This window comes from Diaphorina citri, unplaced genomic scaffold (genome assembly GCF_000475195.1).
Source record: "Diaphorina citri unplaced genomic scaffold, Diaci psyllid genome assembly version 1.1 scaffold115, whole genome shotgun sequence".
NCBI lineage: Eukaryota > Metazoa > Arthropoda > Insecta > Hemiptera > Psyllidae > Diaphorina > Diaphorina citri.
The window spans coordinates 127,534-144,662 of record NW_007377552.1 but is presented as its reverse complement, the minus strand read 5'-3'; the positions used below and the strand labels follow the sequence as shown (position 1 = coordinate 144,662).

The window sequence follows — 17,129 nt, the reverse complement described above, 5'->3', positions numbered from 1 at the left end:
CCATTCAGTAATTATTGTTTATTTATTACCTATAAAAAATAAAGAAAGAAAAACATTGAAAATTTCTAACGTTACTCACCACATAATGTTCGTTCTCGGAACGCTTTCCGGACGATCAGTCCTTGGCATTTACAGTTCCCTGTTCCCTCTTTCAAAACTAGCTATTGAAAAAAAAATCCAAAAGCAAAAAAGGTAACATATTATTTTCATAGTAATTTTTATTTTATAGTTTATTTATATTTTTTTATTAGAGTGATATTTACAGTAATTAATGTTTGTTATTTTGTGTACATAATATTACTTTACTTGTTAAATATTAATTTTATAATGATACTCACACTACACCGCGCCGCAGGTACCATATTTAGCATTGCATTTTGTCATCTCGTTATGTCCTTCATCGTGTTTCAGCTCACAGGAAATGCTGGTTCGGGGAATTTCAATGCAAGAACGGCGAATGCATCCCACCGGGATTTGTCTGTGATAACTCTTCGTACCGAGGCTGTATCGACGGCTCGGATGAGGCTGAATGCGCTCCCAGTAAGTATTTCACCGCATTTTTCTTGTGGAATTTGTGTTAAGTTAGCCACCATTTTCCGTTTTCTGAAGACATTTATCTAGTTTGAGTCCTGAATAATACATTGGAATTGCAAATCTGTAGTTATAAGTATTATGCCCACCACTCACGCTCAGACCCTATGACAGACCCGAGTCTGACGGAAATATTAAAATGTAGATATTTACAGGGTGACCGCGGAAAAAAGTGGTTGGGTGGAAAAGCTCCTTTTGAAGAATCCTGCCATAATTATGATACAAAGCCATGAAAAAAGGGTTCGAATCCCACCATCCATCGACAAAAAATTGTACTCTTTTTTCAATTGCAAATTATTTTAACGGGTTACTTTCTGTTGTTCTCGTGTTGACCCAGCACCTAAATGGGAGGAAAGTATTGTGTCTCTTATCGCCCATCAGATAAGGGACATGCTACAGGATGTGCATGCTACGATAGAGACCACATGAGTCTCATGTAGCATTTGTTTCATTGCTATGAAATAAGAACGGCCGTACAACACTTAACATTATTTTTTACAAAATACTAGGTACCTAGAAAAAAAACATTAATAAGTGAATCTCATCTCCCCTGTATATACATACATACCTCGTTTATTTTTGGACACCCTGTATAAACTTATGGAAATATTGTAAATGGAAACATGGATGTATGCAAACGAAGGACATGAGTGGTATCGACATGCACGTCAAAGGATAAGGGCGAAGAATAAAAAAGATACTTTTAACTTTCTCTCATCGAATGTCACCATTGAGTTAAATGTAGGTAGTCAGGTTTAACATTGAAAAGGATGGAGAAAATTATAAATATAAAAAAGATATTAATGGTAATAGCCACCAAAGAGGTTGCCACTAAAGAGCCAAAGAGGTTGCCCTCTCTACCCCCAACTAAACGAGTTGAGGGGCAGATTAAAAATACAAATTAAAAAACCTGGCAGGGCAGGTAGGCTTTTTTCCGGGTCATCCAAACTCCTTGAACAGTTTTCTCGAGCCTCTTCAAACTTTAAAAGTTTTAATAAAATTGAAAAGTATTTCAGTAATAAAAGTAAGTGGGGAAAAAATAAAGGAAGTTTCGAAAGAATGAAATATTATGTTGAATCAATATTTTTTAATCACATTGTTTTGAGTATCAACACACTGCGCATTTGTAGGGAGTAAATATTCCAAGTAAGTAGTAGGAGAGGTGTTAAAGGCTTTTGGGGCCTTTGGGCACATCAAATTTCATTCGTTTCAAAACCTCACCAATGTGTAGCCGCTTGAATGAACTTTATATCAACACAGGTGCGGGTGCCTTATAAGTTACCTACTTTACCTTATCTACCTTCCATTCCTACCTACACCCCTATACCTCCTTAATACCTACCTTATCTGTACCTTCCCAGCGCAGGTGGCTTTACAAATCGGATTTTATCTTTTGGGTGACCTTCGGTAAATGTATTGCAAAATGTGACATTGATTTTTCTTCTTCTTCTTCTTTTTCTTTTTACGGATTTCAAAGAATTTGTCTCGTCTAATTCAATAAAATTTCCTTCAGATTTGAATGAACTTCAAAGCAGACTGGTTGACTGGAAAGTATTGAATGAGTTTTTCCTCGGTCTTCTTTTTCTTCTTCTTCTTCTTCTTCTTCTTCCTTTTCTTCTTCTTCCTTTTCTTCTTCTTGAGTTCGCAGAAATGTGTCTCGGAGAATAATTTAGTCAGCTACCCACTACCTACGCCATGTTTGTGTTGCAATAAAAAGCTTTGAAGCTGTTTTCATCTTTTTTCGTTTCTCCAATTCAATCAATTTTCAAATTTTCTTTACCTCTCAATTAGGTAATTCTCTCTCTCTCTCTCTCTCTCTCTCCCTCTGAGCGGCCCGTGGCAGCAAGTGTGAACGCGCTATTACACCCAAAGAGGAATCTCCTTGGTGGAAACAAAATTAGGTCCTTATTATTGGACTTTAATTCAACTTAACACGGGGAACAAGGTTTGAGGCCAGCAAAACTTTTCCTACGTTTAAATATTTTGCTCTCGCTTTTAGTTTTCAGTTTTCATTTCTACGAGACAAGACTCAGGGACGATATTAGTTTTCAGGGACGAAGCCAAGGGAGCGCGAAGCGCGACCCCATGCACACCCCGCGAAGCTCCGGGAGCGCGCAGCGCGACCCCATGCACAACCCCGCGAAGCCCCCGGGAGCGCGCAGCTTTCTTCGAGACAAGACTCAGGGACGATATTAGTTTTCAGGGGCGAAGCCAAGGGAGCGCGAAGCGCGACCTCATGCACATCCCGCGAAGCCCCGGGAGCGCGCAGCGCGACCGTAAACGAGGGAGCGCGAAGCGCGACCCCATGCGCAACCCCGCGAAGCCCCGGGAGCGCGCAGCGCGACCGTATACGCAACCCCGCGTAGCGAACACGCGAAGCCCCCGGGGGGTGGAGGGGGGCGAAGCCCCCCTCCCGAGCACGAAGTGCGAGTTTGTTTCATATTGTGTCTCGTGACTGTGGAACTTTGTTTTCATGACGATTATTTGCTGAAAATAGGTCAATAGGATCTGGCTCGTGGCTCGTATTTATCTTTTTGTTTCCTTTGTCTTCTTGTACTTACCTAATATGGATATTAATTTGTAGCAACTGTATCCACTTTGTTAAACTACCTTGGTGATGTAAGCGGTGACGCTCGGCTGGGAGACCATTTTCATTTTTTGAAGCGGGTCTCACGGACATGTAAAATAGAGTGTATTAATCCTCCCCGCGTCCTTCTGTCCAAGTGTCCATCCAACCCCTGGATGGACTAGTGGTATGTGCTGTCACTCTAGTCCAAATTAATTTTACTTTTTTGTATTACTGTTTTTAATTCCCTAGAAGTTAGAATTAACTTAAGCATATTTTTATTGTTATACAATTTTTGATAAATAAATGTGACACTATTTCAATTCACAGGTCGTCCCTGTACAGGCGACAACGAGTACAAATGTCCGAACGGTCGTTGCATACGGAAGTCCAATATCTGCGACTCCAAGTGTGACTGTGTGTCAGATTGTAGCGATGAAACAGCCTGTGAGGATCTCAACTATTTCACCATGCACCAAGGTAAGGTGAACAGTTTAAAGCGCCTTAAAAAGAAAAAAAAATTACATAACTGGCGCAGCCAGTGACAGGAGCATGTTGAATGCAACAGTTTCTCGACGTTTATTTTTCCATCACCAGTCGCCTAAAGCCACTACAACTTCTTCGAATGGGAAAAAAAAAACTGTGTCTTAAGCAAGTTTATTATTTAAATTTAATATCGTTTCCGAATGAAAAGCTACAACTTCCTTGTCACAAATATTTTCCCCATTTAATATACTAGTAACTCGATACATTTTATGACTTACAAGTATATCCTAACCTCCAGATCGGAAGTAACCACCACATCACTAAGGCACTTCTCCTCGTTATTTTGGGTGACTTCTGATTTTTTTAAGTGTTTGAGGTCAATGTATTACTATGAATTTGACGTCACTTTAAAGGATTTAGAGACGAATTTCTTCTGATTTCAGACAAGATCAGTACGTGTACAGTAGGTCGCAGTATGACGTGTCGAATACGAGAGACGGATGCCATAGAGCGATGCATAAGACGAGAATACATTTGTGACGGCTACAATGATTGTGATAGCAGCGGGGAGTACCCGCTTTCGGATGAATATGGCTGTGGTAAGTATATTTTTTCCAAGAGGTTTGATACATAATTTACGGTTTCAGTCGACGTCGATCGACGGCCCTCTGTTTGGACACACCACCTGAGGTATTATCAAATCGAAGAGAGGACAGGCTAGGATAAAACCAGCTGTTCCGAGAACGAACCTTGCCTGTTTAGGATAAAGTTCGCGTCGAGTGGGGAATCGAACCCGGTAACTAGGCGAGCTCTGGCTGTATGGTCGAGGCTTAGTGCCAAACCAATGCCAAAAAAAACTAGGCGAGCTGAGTAAGTTTTTGGTTGGGGTAAATAGTCCCATAGATTCCTTGGAATAGGTAGGTACTAGGTATATTGTGAATATTAGAATGGAGGCATAGACCGATGGGCACTAATCAATGGAGATGTGGGCATCCAATAGACACATAACATAAACCAATGTACATAGGTATTGTGTATGTACATATCTACTGAAGTGTAAAGTAAATAATAATTAGGTACGCACCTGCTAATAATAATAACTCCATGTTGTTTGATATGTAGGTATGTATGTTATATCGGAGTGAATTTATCAAATAAAAACACTAGTTTCTTGTGCACATAGTAAAGCAAATACATATACCTAGGCACGTGGCTTTGTAAAAATCAGCTCTCATGCAAATGGCAAATCCTATCATGCATTAATTTTGTATGAAACTGCAACATGGAGTAGGTACCTAATAGGTACCTATGCACTAGTTTATTTGGATGGGTGAGTAACAAGCCTGTAAAATGACTTGATTTATTAAAACGAATAAAATCCCTTCGAATTTTTGTTTGAAAAGTTTCAAATCTACCTACAGGTACCTCCCTATTCCCTATCTAAGTTTTAGCTGTTTTTACTTTACCTATATTATGATTTATTTAATGGTTTTACTTTTTTCCCTATTTTTCCTTCAAAAAGCATAATTAAATACCTATACCTATTGGTATTGATAGGTTTATCTACATCCACATGGGTATTATAATTATGTATGTGCCACTTAAATTTGTATATTTGCAACGCGTAATCTACACTAATTAGGAAAATGTAAATCAAAAGGTTTTCGCATTTCGAAAGTTTCTCATTAGAAATAATATATGCAAATACCTGCGAAATATAGGGAAAATATGTACGATTTACCTGAATTTACACATCCATTTCAAATTATCCTCTTTTTTACGAATGAGACAGTGGTGTGGTATTTCATGAATCCTACATGTACCTACAAGTAATACTAATACATGAAGTACATGTACAAAAAGTACAAGTAATAATATGTTGTTTAATGGACTGTAAAATTCATTATTCAACGGAAAAAGGGCCCTCTGAGGAGCCCAAAAGGGTCAATTAGTATTTATCTTCCTACCTGTCCCTTCCAGATGTGAATAGAACTCGCGAGGACAAGTTCCTTTGTCAGGATTCGCGAGCTCTACCTCTGGATGTGAAATGTGATCATAAGCCTGACTGTCTGCACGGAGATGACGAAATGGACTGTGGACGTGAGTATTTGCCACGAGAATTGAACCCGGGACTTTCTGTATGAAAAGTTAGCGTCTTTAGCACTATGATCCCTGTCTGCCTCGGTGGTGTAGAGTCTTAACCACTATACCTACCTAGGTTGAGTAGTGGTCAAGGCACTCACCTGGCGAACAAAAGAGCAAAGGTTGAATCCCAGCTGAGGGATGGAATTTTATCACCATATCTCCCTATAACACTCTTTGTTCTATAATTTGACCACATAATTATAGAGCTCTAAGGTTTAGGAGGTAGAGAACGCCTCCTGTGTTAATTGAGTTTACCTTCCCCTCAAAAGTCTTTATATTACTTGATTTCCATGTCCGGAAAAACCAATGTCAATGTCAAATATTGCGCCAGTGTGTTGCAGTCTTGATTGCGGTTTCATTGGCTGCTATTAGGTCTTGTTAAGTACAGGCTGTCTCAAGATCAGGACAGACCAGTAAGTGGGCCATATCAGTCTTTAGATTAATATTTAACACCTGTTTGTTTTCCGTGTCCCCAGCCATATCTCCCTGTAACAACCTAACCGAGCACACATGCCGCAGTGGCCAATGTATCCCCGTGACGTCACGATGTGATATGAAATTCGACTGTTATGATAAGAGCGACGAGATGGACTGCCAGGAAGACTGCCACGACGGGCAGTTCAGATGTAGACTGATGGGGCAGTGCATTCCACGCGAGGCCAAGTGCGACTATTTTGTCGATTGTTTGGACGGGACGGATGAAGAGGACTGTGACAATGGTGAGTGGTAGAATCACGTCACGTGACGTGATAGTAGTGATCCTGAACGAAATTACCTACCTATAATATTATGGAAAAACTTTGAACCACATCGTTCTAACTCCCCATGACTTCACGTGACGTGATGGTACTCGTAGTGTGTTTTATCTTGAATGTTTTATTCTCCTTTTTTTCTGAGGTTTGAAAGAAGGAACTGTAACCACTGAGCTCTTATCGTCAAGAAATTGAAGAAAGAATGAGTATCAGGAGAGGAAAAAGGCAGCCGTTCCGAGAACAAACCTTATGTGTAAAGGTGTGTACGTAGTTGATCGGCGAGGCAGTGTGGACGGTTCAGTCGACATCGATCGATAAACTGTCGATTATGTGTGGACACACCTTTAGGATAAAGTGTAATCCAGGTGCTAACCTCAATGTTGGAAGCCTTTTATTTCATTACCGCGGATAATATTACAACAGTTACAAACTTAACCAGCTTGCTTTCCGTTTAAAAACGACCAATTAAGTTAATTCGGTCGCATGCTACAAAAGTTTACAACTAATAGAACTGCATAGAAACTTTTTACTTTGAAATATGTAAATGCAACATGTAAAGCACGTCCAACTAGGTAAAATACCAGAGAGACGGGTTGCAAGCGATTTATTTGAACAAGAACGAAGTTTTCCTAAGTACCTGACTACCATGCAGTTGTAGATAGTATGGAAATAATTTAAAAATAAAAAGTTTGTAATGATTACTTCAATTATAAAATAAATATGAAAAGTTCTATTTTCAAATCCCTAAGGAAATTATTTTTTCTAAAATTTAGAGCTTTTTTCCAAGTTTTAAACTCCAAGTTGTCTTTTCAGCAGCGATTTTAATTATTTGTTCTTTATTTGTAAAAGTTGAGAAGCAAAGAAGACAACGCCCCTTTCATTCCAAAGAATCCCATTTGTTACAGGATTACCTGTGCATTGTGGATTTTTAAAGGTTAGAATTAAGAAACTTTCAATGTTCAATCGTTTTGATATTTCAGTTTCTAAAAACTGAAAACAATACCGTTTACGTCAACAATCAAATTCTTTGATTTTGATACACATAACTAGGTACATTTATTACTTTGTACTTTTAACAATGTTTGGAGATTGCTTTTTCTCTTACAGAGTTAAAGAGGAAAAGGTTTACAGTACTAACCACTGAACTTCAATTATTATGGGGTGTTTTTTTACTTTTTATGCTCAAATTTACTTAAAGAATTGCTTAGAAAAGTTTTTGAATATAAAAAGGTATTTTCAAATTTAATAAGGGAATAATGGATCCTTTCGTCTAAAAATGAAACTTTGTAAAATAGGTCAATCACAAGAACTCAATACCTTCGTTTTTAGTGTGCTCAAAAAGAACTGAAAGAGCTTAATATCATGAAGAACTTTTGTTACCTATAAGACAAAAGACATTCTACGAATTCAAAACAATAGCACCATATTTTTTCTACTTTATCAAATCTAATTACTCACCTCTTTTTGCAGAACTTGACCTACATCTTTTAGAGTGAAAGGATACTAACTTTTCTGTTTACATAATGACATTTTTGTTTTATGTTATTTCTCTATGTTTTATGGTACTCCTTTTGTTATTTCTTTATCAAACTTCTTTAGTTGTCTGAAATTTTCCTATGGTGAAAAATTGTTGTTTGTATTGTATTAAATTTTCCTTTGAATTATTATTAAATCCTTTTTATTAATTTTTGATGTCGTCGTCAAAAGATTAAGAAACGAACGAATCAAATTAGAACAAAACTATGAGAGATTATTACAGCTTTGTTTCTTTTGTTTGACAGCGGTTTTACTTTATTGTGTACATAACTGCTAAGATTTTTAGCGACGCGACGGGGTTTTATAGTTTAAAATACTTCCCATTTAGTTTTATTTATTTATTTATTTGTAATTTTAATCGTCATGAAATATGCATAATATTTTTTTTAAATTAGAACTAAATTAAATAATTGAAATTGAACTCCTTATGTTTCAGAAATACCAACTCCCTGCTTACCCAATCAGTTCCAATGTGACAATGGTCAATGCATAGATATCTCACAGAGATGTGTTGTGGGAGAGGACAGAAGAGATGGTTGTGCGGATATGTCCCATCTTAACAACTGCAGTAAGAATGTTGATCCCATTTTGTTTCCGATTTTTGGTGACCCCATTTGTGTCCCATGTGATGTCGAAATCGAAATTTTGGGTCGAATATAAAAATCTACCACGTTAATTTTTGTGAAAATTTGATACAGGAGGAAATCAAATCGAATAATAATAATGGTTTATTTAATGTACCTAACTTAAACATCGGGCAATCCTAATCTAGTCCAAAATCAACCAATAAAATCACTTATCCCAACTGGCATTAGCACGTTCATATACGAGTATTGAATCCTTCAATAATTTGCAAACATCGAAAATGTCGAAGTGTATCTAAAGTTTAAAGTGAGCGAACAATGTAGGTATACTGTCCGTAGTGTTGAGGTGTGTCCATAGTTCCATACATAGTCGACCGGCTGTAGATCGATCGACGGCCGTCGGCTGTATAGACACACTTTTAAAGCACCTTAAATGGGGAGATTGAAGTATCTTTTTAGAATCGTCCCCTGATTGGATTTGGAACTTTTCCCCACAGCGTCCTGGCATTGTGACGAAGACTACCAGTTCACCTGCACCTCAGGTCAATGCATCCTCCGCAACCAAACTTGCAACGGGAAGCTGGACTGTGAGAAAACCTGGGAAGATGAAGACGGATGTCCTTTCCAATGTTCCAAGCTGGCGCCCCAATGCGAATGCCAGGATATTCAGATCAACTGCACCTCTCAGGTAAATCCTACTTTGCGCCTTAAAAAAAAAAAGTCTAAATAATACCTTTTCGTCCCCGCGGGCCCGAGACGCTCTGCCCGGCCGAACCGGGAGGCAGACCGCCACCCGTTTCCTTGAGAGCGTGCGACGTTTCTCGGGCCCGCGGATCACTACCCGGTGAGAGGCAAAAATCGAACGGTAATGAATCGTACAATTATACAAATTATACCACAGTTTACTGTGCTTCAAAGGTTAAGCCAACTGCGCGTTTTGCAGGGCATCTCCTTCATCCCAGACGCCGAGTATCAGATCACCAAATTCTATCTCGCCAACAATTCCATCCACGACTTGTCCTTCGATAAGTTGGACCGCCTAATCTACTTGGACCTGAGTAACAATAGCATTGCCTCGCTTGCCCCTTACCAGTTCAGCTACTTGTGGCGTCTACAGGTGCTTTATCTGCAGTTCAATCAGATCCGCCTCATTCCAAACAACACGTTCTACGGGCTGCCCAGCTTGCGGGTTTTGTAAGTAGTGACTCTTTTACCAGTTACTTATCGCTGCTTCATAGTACACATGAATATACACATACATAATTTTAAATGAATACAAAATCTTTCTCACGACCACTCACAGATAGACCTGACAGGTGCGCCTGAACAGGTTTGCCTGTCAGTTCCACCTGATAGTGTCTGTTCTCATCAGGTATCAGGTAGACCTGACAGGCGGACCTGTTCAGGCGTACCTGTTACATCTAACTGATAGAGTGGCCGGCCATAGAACATGAAAGGAGCCATAAGGTTTTGAACCCCCAATCCTTCCAACATCGTGGTCTAATGTGTCTCAGGGACACGGAAAGTAAGTTTAATAATAGCTCCGTAGCGAAAACATATCAAGTTCTATTTGATTTCCTCAATGGCAATCTTTCAACTCTTCCAGACATCTACAAGGGAATGACATAGAGATCCTCAAGTCCATGGCGTTCTACGGTCTCTCCTCTTTGGCCACTTTGGATCTAACTCATCAGCAGATCAGCAAAATTGAACCGGGAGCTTTCATAGGGCTCAGAAGTCTGACAGTCTTGTAAGTCTTTATCCGTCTTTTTGGTGGGTTATTCCAACAAACATTCAGATTTGTCTCCAAAAGATCAACTCCACACCACGAATTTTATGATTCATCTCCAAAAGATCCACTCCATCCGAGGTCGAGATTATATTGGGAAATTTTTATTGGAGGACCTGATTCAAATTGCTATACACAATGTATTCCGTATCGACCAAGTAGTGGCCTTTGACCACCATCAAACGTACATAAATGGCGAAAAGAGCACGCTGTACTTACTTCAAGTTCATGCTTAAAGTGTAACATTGTACATATTTCACGTCGAATCTAAAATATTTCATGATGACTTCAACAAAAGGTACAAATACAACATTCCATCTCTTTTATTTAATTTCAGAGACCTGTCATTCAATCGACTCACACGGCTAGATGAGGGAACTCTGAGAGGCCTTCCCGCTCTTCTCTCGCTGTACGTAAATTCCACGTCTTTATTTATTGGACTAAAAATTATAAACTTAAGAAAAGAAACTCTTATCTTATAGTGTCCTATACAGTATTGGAGAGATGAACTATAAAGGCTATAACGTATTAGAGAGATAAAATAAATTATAAGGATCAAAAATGATGTTCAACGTTCATATCACGTTGAATACACCTGCTCTTCTCCGATCACTGAAGTTAATCAACGTGGACCGTGAATAGTACTTCGGTGGGTGAGTTCATTTCTCAAATTTACACTCTATTCAAACAAATGATCTGTGTTCCAGGGATATCCGAGATAATCACATCAAAGTCATTGGAACAAATGTGTTCCGAAGCGTGCCTACTTTGAACAAACTGTAAGTATACAACTACTACTCCTTACTACTAACGACCTACTTTTAGGACTATGACCTACGGTGGTTTACCTGGTTTACCACGTTTTCACGAATGAGGAAAATGCAGGAAAAGAACAAGGCTGTAAAGTGTTTGGACAAATGGGGAGTGTACAGTAAATTGCCGCTGGAAACAAACGAGTTTTAAACTTAATGACGCTCAAAGTTTTACTGTTGGCTATTTAGGACACCTATTACAGACTTTTACATCTTCTCCTTCTTAATTTTACATCTCTCTCCTGCTTCCTCTCATTCTCCTGCTTCCTCTCATTCTTTTCCTAAACAAGGAATCATTTTTCAACAAAATAAAATAATACGATGACGTGTAGATTACCCGTTGCGTTGGTCGTGCGTTAGCGTTGGCAATTTTCCTTTACAACTCTTGACATTCACGCAACTTCAAGCACACTTGATACAATGCCTGCTTTGCTTCCTCTTTCGTTCAGCCTGAGCGACGAGTTTCGCTTCTGTTGTCTGGCGCGTCACACCAGCACATGTCTCCCTCACCCGGATGAGTTCTCCTCCTGTGAGGACCTCATGAGTAACATTGTGTTGCGGGTGTGCATTTGGATCCTGGGGGGAGTAGCCATTGTGGGGAACATCTCCGTTATTGCGTGGCGTAGCCGATACAGACGATGCAATCAGGTGAGCTTCTAATCAAACTAAGTGAATTGTTTCTAATCTTGCCACCACAGTGACATCAATCCTAATCTCACGGACGCTGAATCTAAGTAAGGACTGTAAGTAGGTTCATTTATTATCTCCATAAAGTTATCTTATAAAAAAGATATCTTTTCTTTAGTTACTCTGCCATCACCATTTGGCTAAAGCTAAAGCCACTACAAGAACTATGCTATAATAGTTTTGGTTAGCAGAAAAGCGAGGGTTTTGATTCAAGGATCCAATATGATATACGCATATATTATGTATGTGTATCTCGAACACTGTTCTCATAATTACTATTTCCCCACGATAGGTCCACTCATTTCTCATCACCAACCTCGCCTTGGGAGATCTCCTCATGGGTTGCTATCTCCTAGTCATCGCTCTCGTGGATGTCCACTATAGAGGCGTCTACTTTATCTATGACTCGGACTGGCGGTCGAGTCAGCTCTGCAGCATCGCTGGCTTCATCAGCACCTTCTCTAGTGAGCTCAGCGTGTTCACGCTCACTGGTAAGCAAATGTTCAACTAGCTATCTAATCCGCCGCAAACAATGACTTCTCCATTTCCAGATTGTCTTGAAAAGGCTTGATTCTGAGGTATGAAAATTCACCCTCAAAATGGGCCACTATCGGAAAACATTCAAGAATGAGAACTCTTTCACCCAATAAACGGGGCTTTATTGAAACTGCTGACAAAAAGGGACTCCTCAGTCCTACGATGGCAGTCAAAATAAAGTACCTATTTGTAATTGCAGTTCTAATTGTACTTTTTTACAATTTTTAATCGATGTTGTTTTTAATTTTGGCAGTTGGCAAAGGAACAATATTCTCAGTTTTGATTCCACAGTATAAAATGAAACTCCTGTCCTCACTGTTTCAGTGATCACACTGGACCGCTTCCTGGCGATCATCTTCCCGTTTCGAGTGCGTCGCTTGGAAATGACGCGAACCAAAACGCTCATGGCGGGCGGCTGGACACTGGCCGGTCTCATTTCGGCGCTCCCTCTGCTCAAAATCGACTACTTTCGCAACTTCTATGGAAGATCGGGCGTTTGTTTGGCGCTCCATATTACCCCCGACTATCCAAACGGCTGGGAATATTCCGTGTTCGTCTTTCTAGGTAAGAAAGAATTACTGTTTTCTATAATTGCATACGAGTACCGCTTTCTGGTGTCTTTTTTTGATTGATTCACTGATATGTAACTGCTTTAGTCTTCATTGAGTTCTGGTATCTTTTTTCCCTACTTTTTTTTTTTTTTTTTTTTTTTTTTTTTTTTTGACTATGACAATTCATTCAGCATAATAAATTGTCATTTCATTCATTTTTATACGGGTACTATTTCCTTCCAGATCACCACTGTCTTGGCAGGCACAGTCCAAGACGAACCTTCCCAGGAGCTATGGACGAAGACCTTAGGGACAAAGAAAACCAGACGTTCCTAAAATCGGGAACGAACTTTGTGCGAGCCAATGTAGAACGAGTCGGCAAGATGCTCCCTCGGCAAAGAGAGAGGAGAGTTGTGGATCAGCCTGGGGGTCACACCGAGCTTGATATGACACCTGTCTATGTGTTCAGAAAGGTGAGATCCCTAGAGACCCCTCAGAAAGGTAAAATGAGATTCCAAAAGATCCCTTAGCCCCGGGGGGCCTCAAAGTGAGTTTAAACTCCGTTTTAGTTTAACTCTCGGATTAAGCAGTCTGATTGGTTGATTAAAAAACAAACAAGCTGGGAGGTTCGTTTATGTTTTTAGTTTGATAACTATGCAGCTAATAGGGAGCGCGCAGCGCGACCGTATTTTTATTATTTTCTACAAGTTCGGCCATGCCTTTTCTACAAGTTCTACCATGCCTCGGGATGAACTAGCGGGATTCCGGAGCGAAGCGACGGAATTCAGCTAGTACATTATAAAACTGCTGGATCACAAAAATAGAAATAACGTACTGATGCACATTTTTTCCCCTCCCTTTTGTTGTTTTTGTTGTTGTCATTTGTTCCCTCCCTTTTCAAGAATTTTGGCAAGACTCCCGAATACATTATTAGGAGGAAGCACCAATACGAGCGTCACCTACGGGAACAGCACACTGCGGACACCGAAGATATCTCGCTGCCTTTCTACCAGATTTCTGAACAAGAGAGACTTGAAATTCTACAGGTAATGAAAATGATGGAGTTTTCTGCTTATTTTTATCACATAATTAAATATGTAAGTACATATTACTTATATTTGAATGGAAAACGGGGAAATTTCAAGGGAATTCAACGAAAAGGAAAATACGAGATTACTTACAAAAGCATTTTCTACAACGGACATTTTTTTAAAGCAACCTCGGCATATGTATATTCGCGGGGGAGAACCCAGTTTTCTTTCTTAGCACTGTTATTCTTTACGCATGAAAAATGCACACAAAAAAATAGGTAATTAAAAGTTTAAGACAACATGCTTACAAGACTTGTAAAAATCTAAAGAGGCTTACTCTATCTTCGACTTCGAGACGAAAAGACCTCGTTCCCTCTATCAAACTTCTTTGAAAAAAAAGAAAAAAAAAAAAAAACAAGAAATACAAAGGCAGGTAAGAATCCAGAATAAAGCGTATGTATATTAAATCAAAGTCTTTCGTGTCAAAGGAAATGGAGTAAAAATATAAAATTTTCTGTTTGGTGTTTCAGTGAGGTACAAAAACGGTGATGCAGGGAATTCTCTAGGAAGAACATCGTCAGTCAGGTAAGACAAGTATCTGGACAGTTCGTAATTTAGTATTGATATGAAGCGAGAGTTAGATGACCAACCTACATGATCAATTCTACGCATAAAAATACGTGGGTATAGATATATAACTCAAAATGTCAAATTTTGGACTTACTGCCCTCTTTTTTAGCAGGGCAGTTTACTGAACAATATTTAGTGGAAGTAACTTGTTTTGGGATTTTTCGGTAAATTATTGTGAGCTTGGGGTTAATATTCCAGCTAATAACCCTTTTCAAAATCATATAAAACGAATCAAGGGAGGCGCGTGAAACATTAAGAGTACGAAGAGCATGAAACAGAGTTTTGAGTTTGAGGTTTTTCGGCATTTTTTCCTACTTACTAATACTAACAACACGACGTTTCTCCTCCTCCAGTGCTCAACCTGGTTTCATTCACAACAATAGCGTGCGGCTATCTGTGGATGTTCTACGTGGCTCGCACGACGCAAAACGCCGTCAGTCTCAAGAAGGAGAGGAAAACGTCTGAGTCGGCCATGGCCTGGCGTATGACACTCCTTGTGATGACGGACGCGGCCTGCTGGGTCCCCATCATCACGCTCGGCCTGCTGTCTGTGGCCGGCCTGTCTATACCACCTCAGGTGAGATAGCAATCCGTTTAATGCATACTTCCGGAAAGAAGTGTCCGAAAACAAGCTACAACTGAGCGCAAACTTGAGGAAGTGTCCATGGTTTTCATCATTGTTCTTCGTCCGTCTTTGCGTAATAAACTAATAACATATGTAATGTACTAATGTACGATCTTTAGCAACCAAGAAATCCTGTAACCAGGGTTTTCCCCCCACAGTGACAAGTTGATTCTTTTCTTTGTAGAATGTAAAGTGTAATATTGATTCATATTCATTTTACTCCTCAGGTGTTCGCATGGATCGCCGTATTCGTACTTCCGCTGAACGCAGCGGTGAATCCCGTCCTCTACACCTTATCCACCACGTCTTTCCTCAAATCTTCCGCACCCACGTTTAGACGCAATCACAACCTCAGTATTTATCAGGACTGTCGGCGGAATCATTCGACTACCAATTCCACCGCGCTCCTTCATTCGGCTGTACGATGTAATTCGGGTGAGTGTGATAAGGAGATTGCCCGAAACAGTAATTGCAAGCCAGCCTAGTTGGCTTGAAGGGTAGCGCGCCTGCCTTGTGAGTTCTAGGTCGCGGGTTCGGTTCGCGCCCGGGTTGGACATTATCCTACACAGGTAAGGTTCGGTTTCGGACCGACTGGCTTTTTCCGATCCTGTATTCCTGTCCTTCTTCTATCTTCGACTTCGAGACGATAAGACCTCTTTACTTGGACTCATCAGTTGGACATAGCTGGGGATTGAACCCGAGACCCTTGGATTAGGAAACAGAGACCTTACAAGCAAGCCACCAAGACTTGGTGATGTGATATGGTTTCGTTGTAGTATTTAAACCCGATACTCAACCAGTGCCTCAGTTGTATTTTGTTTTTTGCTTTCAGATGGCACAATGAGACGATCACCCTGCAAATTATGGGAACCTGACAAAAGCTGAAACGTCAGAACTCTCTGTACGACTGAACTAAGCCAAGGAGAGACGAAACAAACGTCAGAACTCTCTGTACGACTGAACTAAGCCAGGGAGAGACGAAACAAATGTCAGAACTCTCTGTACGACTGAACTAAGCCAGGGAGAGACGAAACAAACGTCAGAACTCTCTGTACGACTGAACTAAGTCAAGGAGAGACGGAACAAACGTCAGAACTCTCTGTACGACTGAACTAAGCCAGGGAGAGACGAAACAAACGTCAGAACTCTCTGTATGACTGAACTAAGTCAAATAGAGACAGAACAAAAGATTATTATACAATGACGTTAAATGAAAAATGTAATTTGATGTTGTATTTATTTATTTATTGTAATGTAATACAAAACTTGGCACAACACTAAGCTTGGCGAAAGCGGAAAGTACCTAGATCTTTGAAGCTTTTTAGGCACTTAAAAAAAACACACCTAATAATCAGTCTGAGTTAAAACTTAAATCAAGTTTAATTAAGGATTGAGGGACTCCCCAAACTGGCCTCTCTGTTCTAGGAACACCTTAACACCTGCCCAAAATTACCAAAAATTTGATTGAAAAAAGACAAAGAAGCTATTTAAGAGTAGGTATAGGTACCTACCCGAAAAAATTACCCGTCAATTGGGTACCAGGTACACAAAAATTGTAAGTACACGGGTATTCAATTACAGGTACTGGTTAATCAAAATTGTACCTGGGTACATCACAACATTAGCAATTAGTCAATAATCATGTATAATTTTATTATTTTGGTTTTCTGTAATTTAGTAAAATCCTTTATTTCGACATAATTAGGTGCTAATCTGATAAAAATCATCCTGTTTTGTCCAGTTTTATGTGTATTGTATGTACCTACCTATATGTAAATTTTTGTACCAATCTAATGAATGTTGATTT

The 17,129-nt window shown here is 39.6% G+C and overlaps 1 protein-coding gene across 1 annotated transcript in view; it reads left to right on the top strand.

Moving 5' to 3' along the window:
- Nucleotides 1-16,207, top strand: part of LOC103524697 (G-protein coupled receptor GRL101-like) — a 172,760-nt gene extending 156,553 nt beyond the window's left edge. Inside the window, exons 7-23 of the mRNA XM_026820029.1 lie at nucleotides 412-540; nucleotides 3,488-3,637; nucleotides 4,087-4,242; nucleotides 5,624-5,743; nucleotides 6,265-6,507; nucleotides 8,513-8,644; nucleotides 9,158-9,348; nucleotides 9,604-9,854; nucleotides 10,267-10,410; nucleotides 10,787-10,858; nucleotides 11,157-11,228; nucleotides 11,711-11,909; nucleotides 12,241-12,439; nucleotides 12,810-13,049; nucleotides 15,051-15,274; nucleotides 15,550-15,787; nucleotides 16,155-16,207. Coding sequence (XP_026675830.1) covers nucleotides 412-540; nucleotides 3,488-3,637; nucleotides 4,087-4,242; nucleotides 5,624-5,743; nucleotides 6,265-6,507; nucleotides 8,513-8,644; nucleotides 9,158-9,348; nucleotides 9,604-9,854; nucleotides 10,267-10,410; nucleotides 10,787-10,858; nucleotides 11,157-11,228; nucleotides 11,711-11,909; nucleotides 12,241-12,439; nucleotides 12,810-13,049; nucleotides 15,051-15,274; nucleotides 15,550-15,787; nucleotides 16,155-16,207 — 2,813 coding nt within the window. The remainder of the gene's footprint in view (nucleotides 1-411; nucleotides 541-3,487; nucleotides 3,638-4,086; nucleotides 4,243-5,623; nucleotides 5,744-6,264; nucleotides 6,508-8,512; nucleotides 8,645-9,157; nucleotides 9,349-9,603; nucleotides 9,855-10,266; nucleotides 10,411-10,786; nucleotides 10,859-11,156; nucleotides 11,229-11,710; nucleotides 11,910-12,240; nucleotides 12,440-12,809; nucleotides 13,050-15,050; nucleotides 15,275-15,549; nucleotides 15,788-16,154) is intronic.
- The last annotated feature ends 922 nt before the right edge of the window (nucleotides 16,208-17,129 follow it).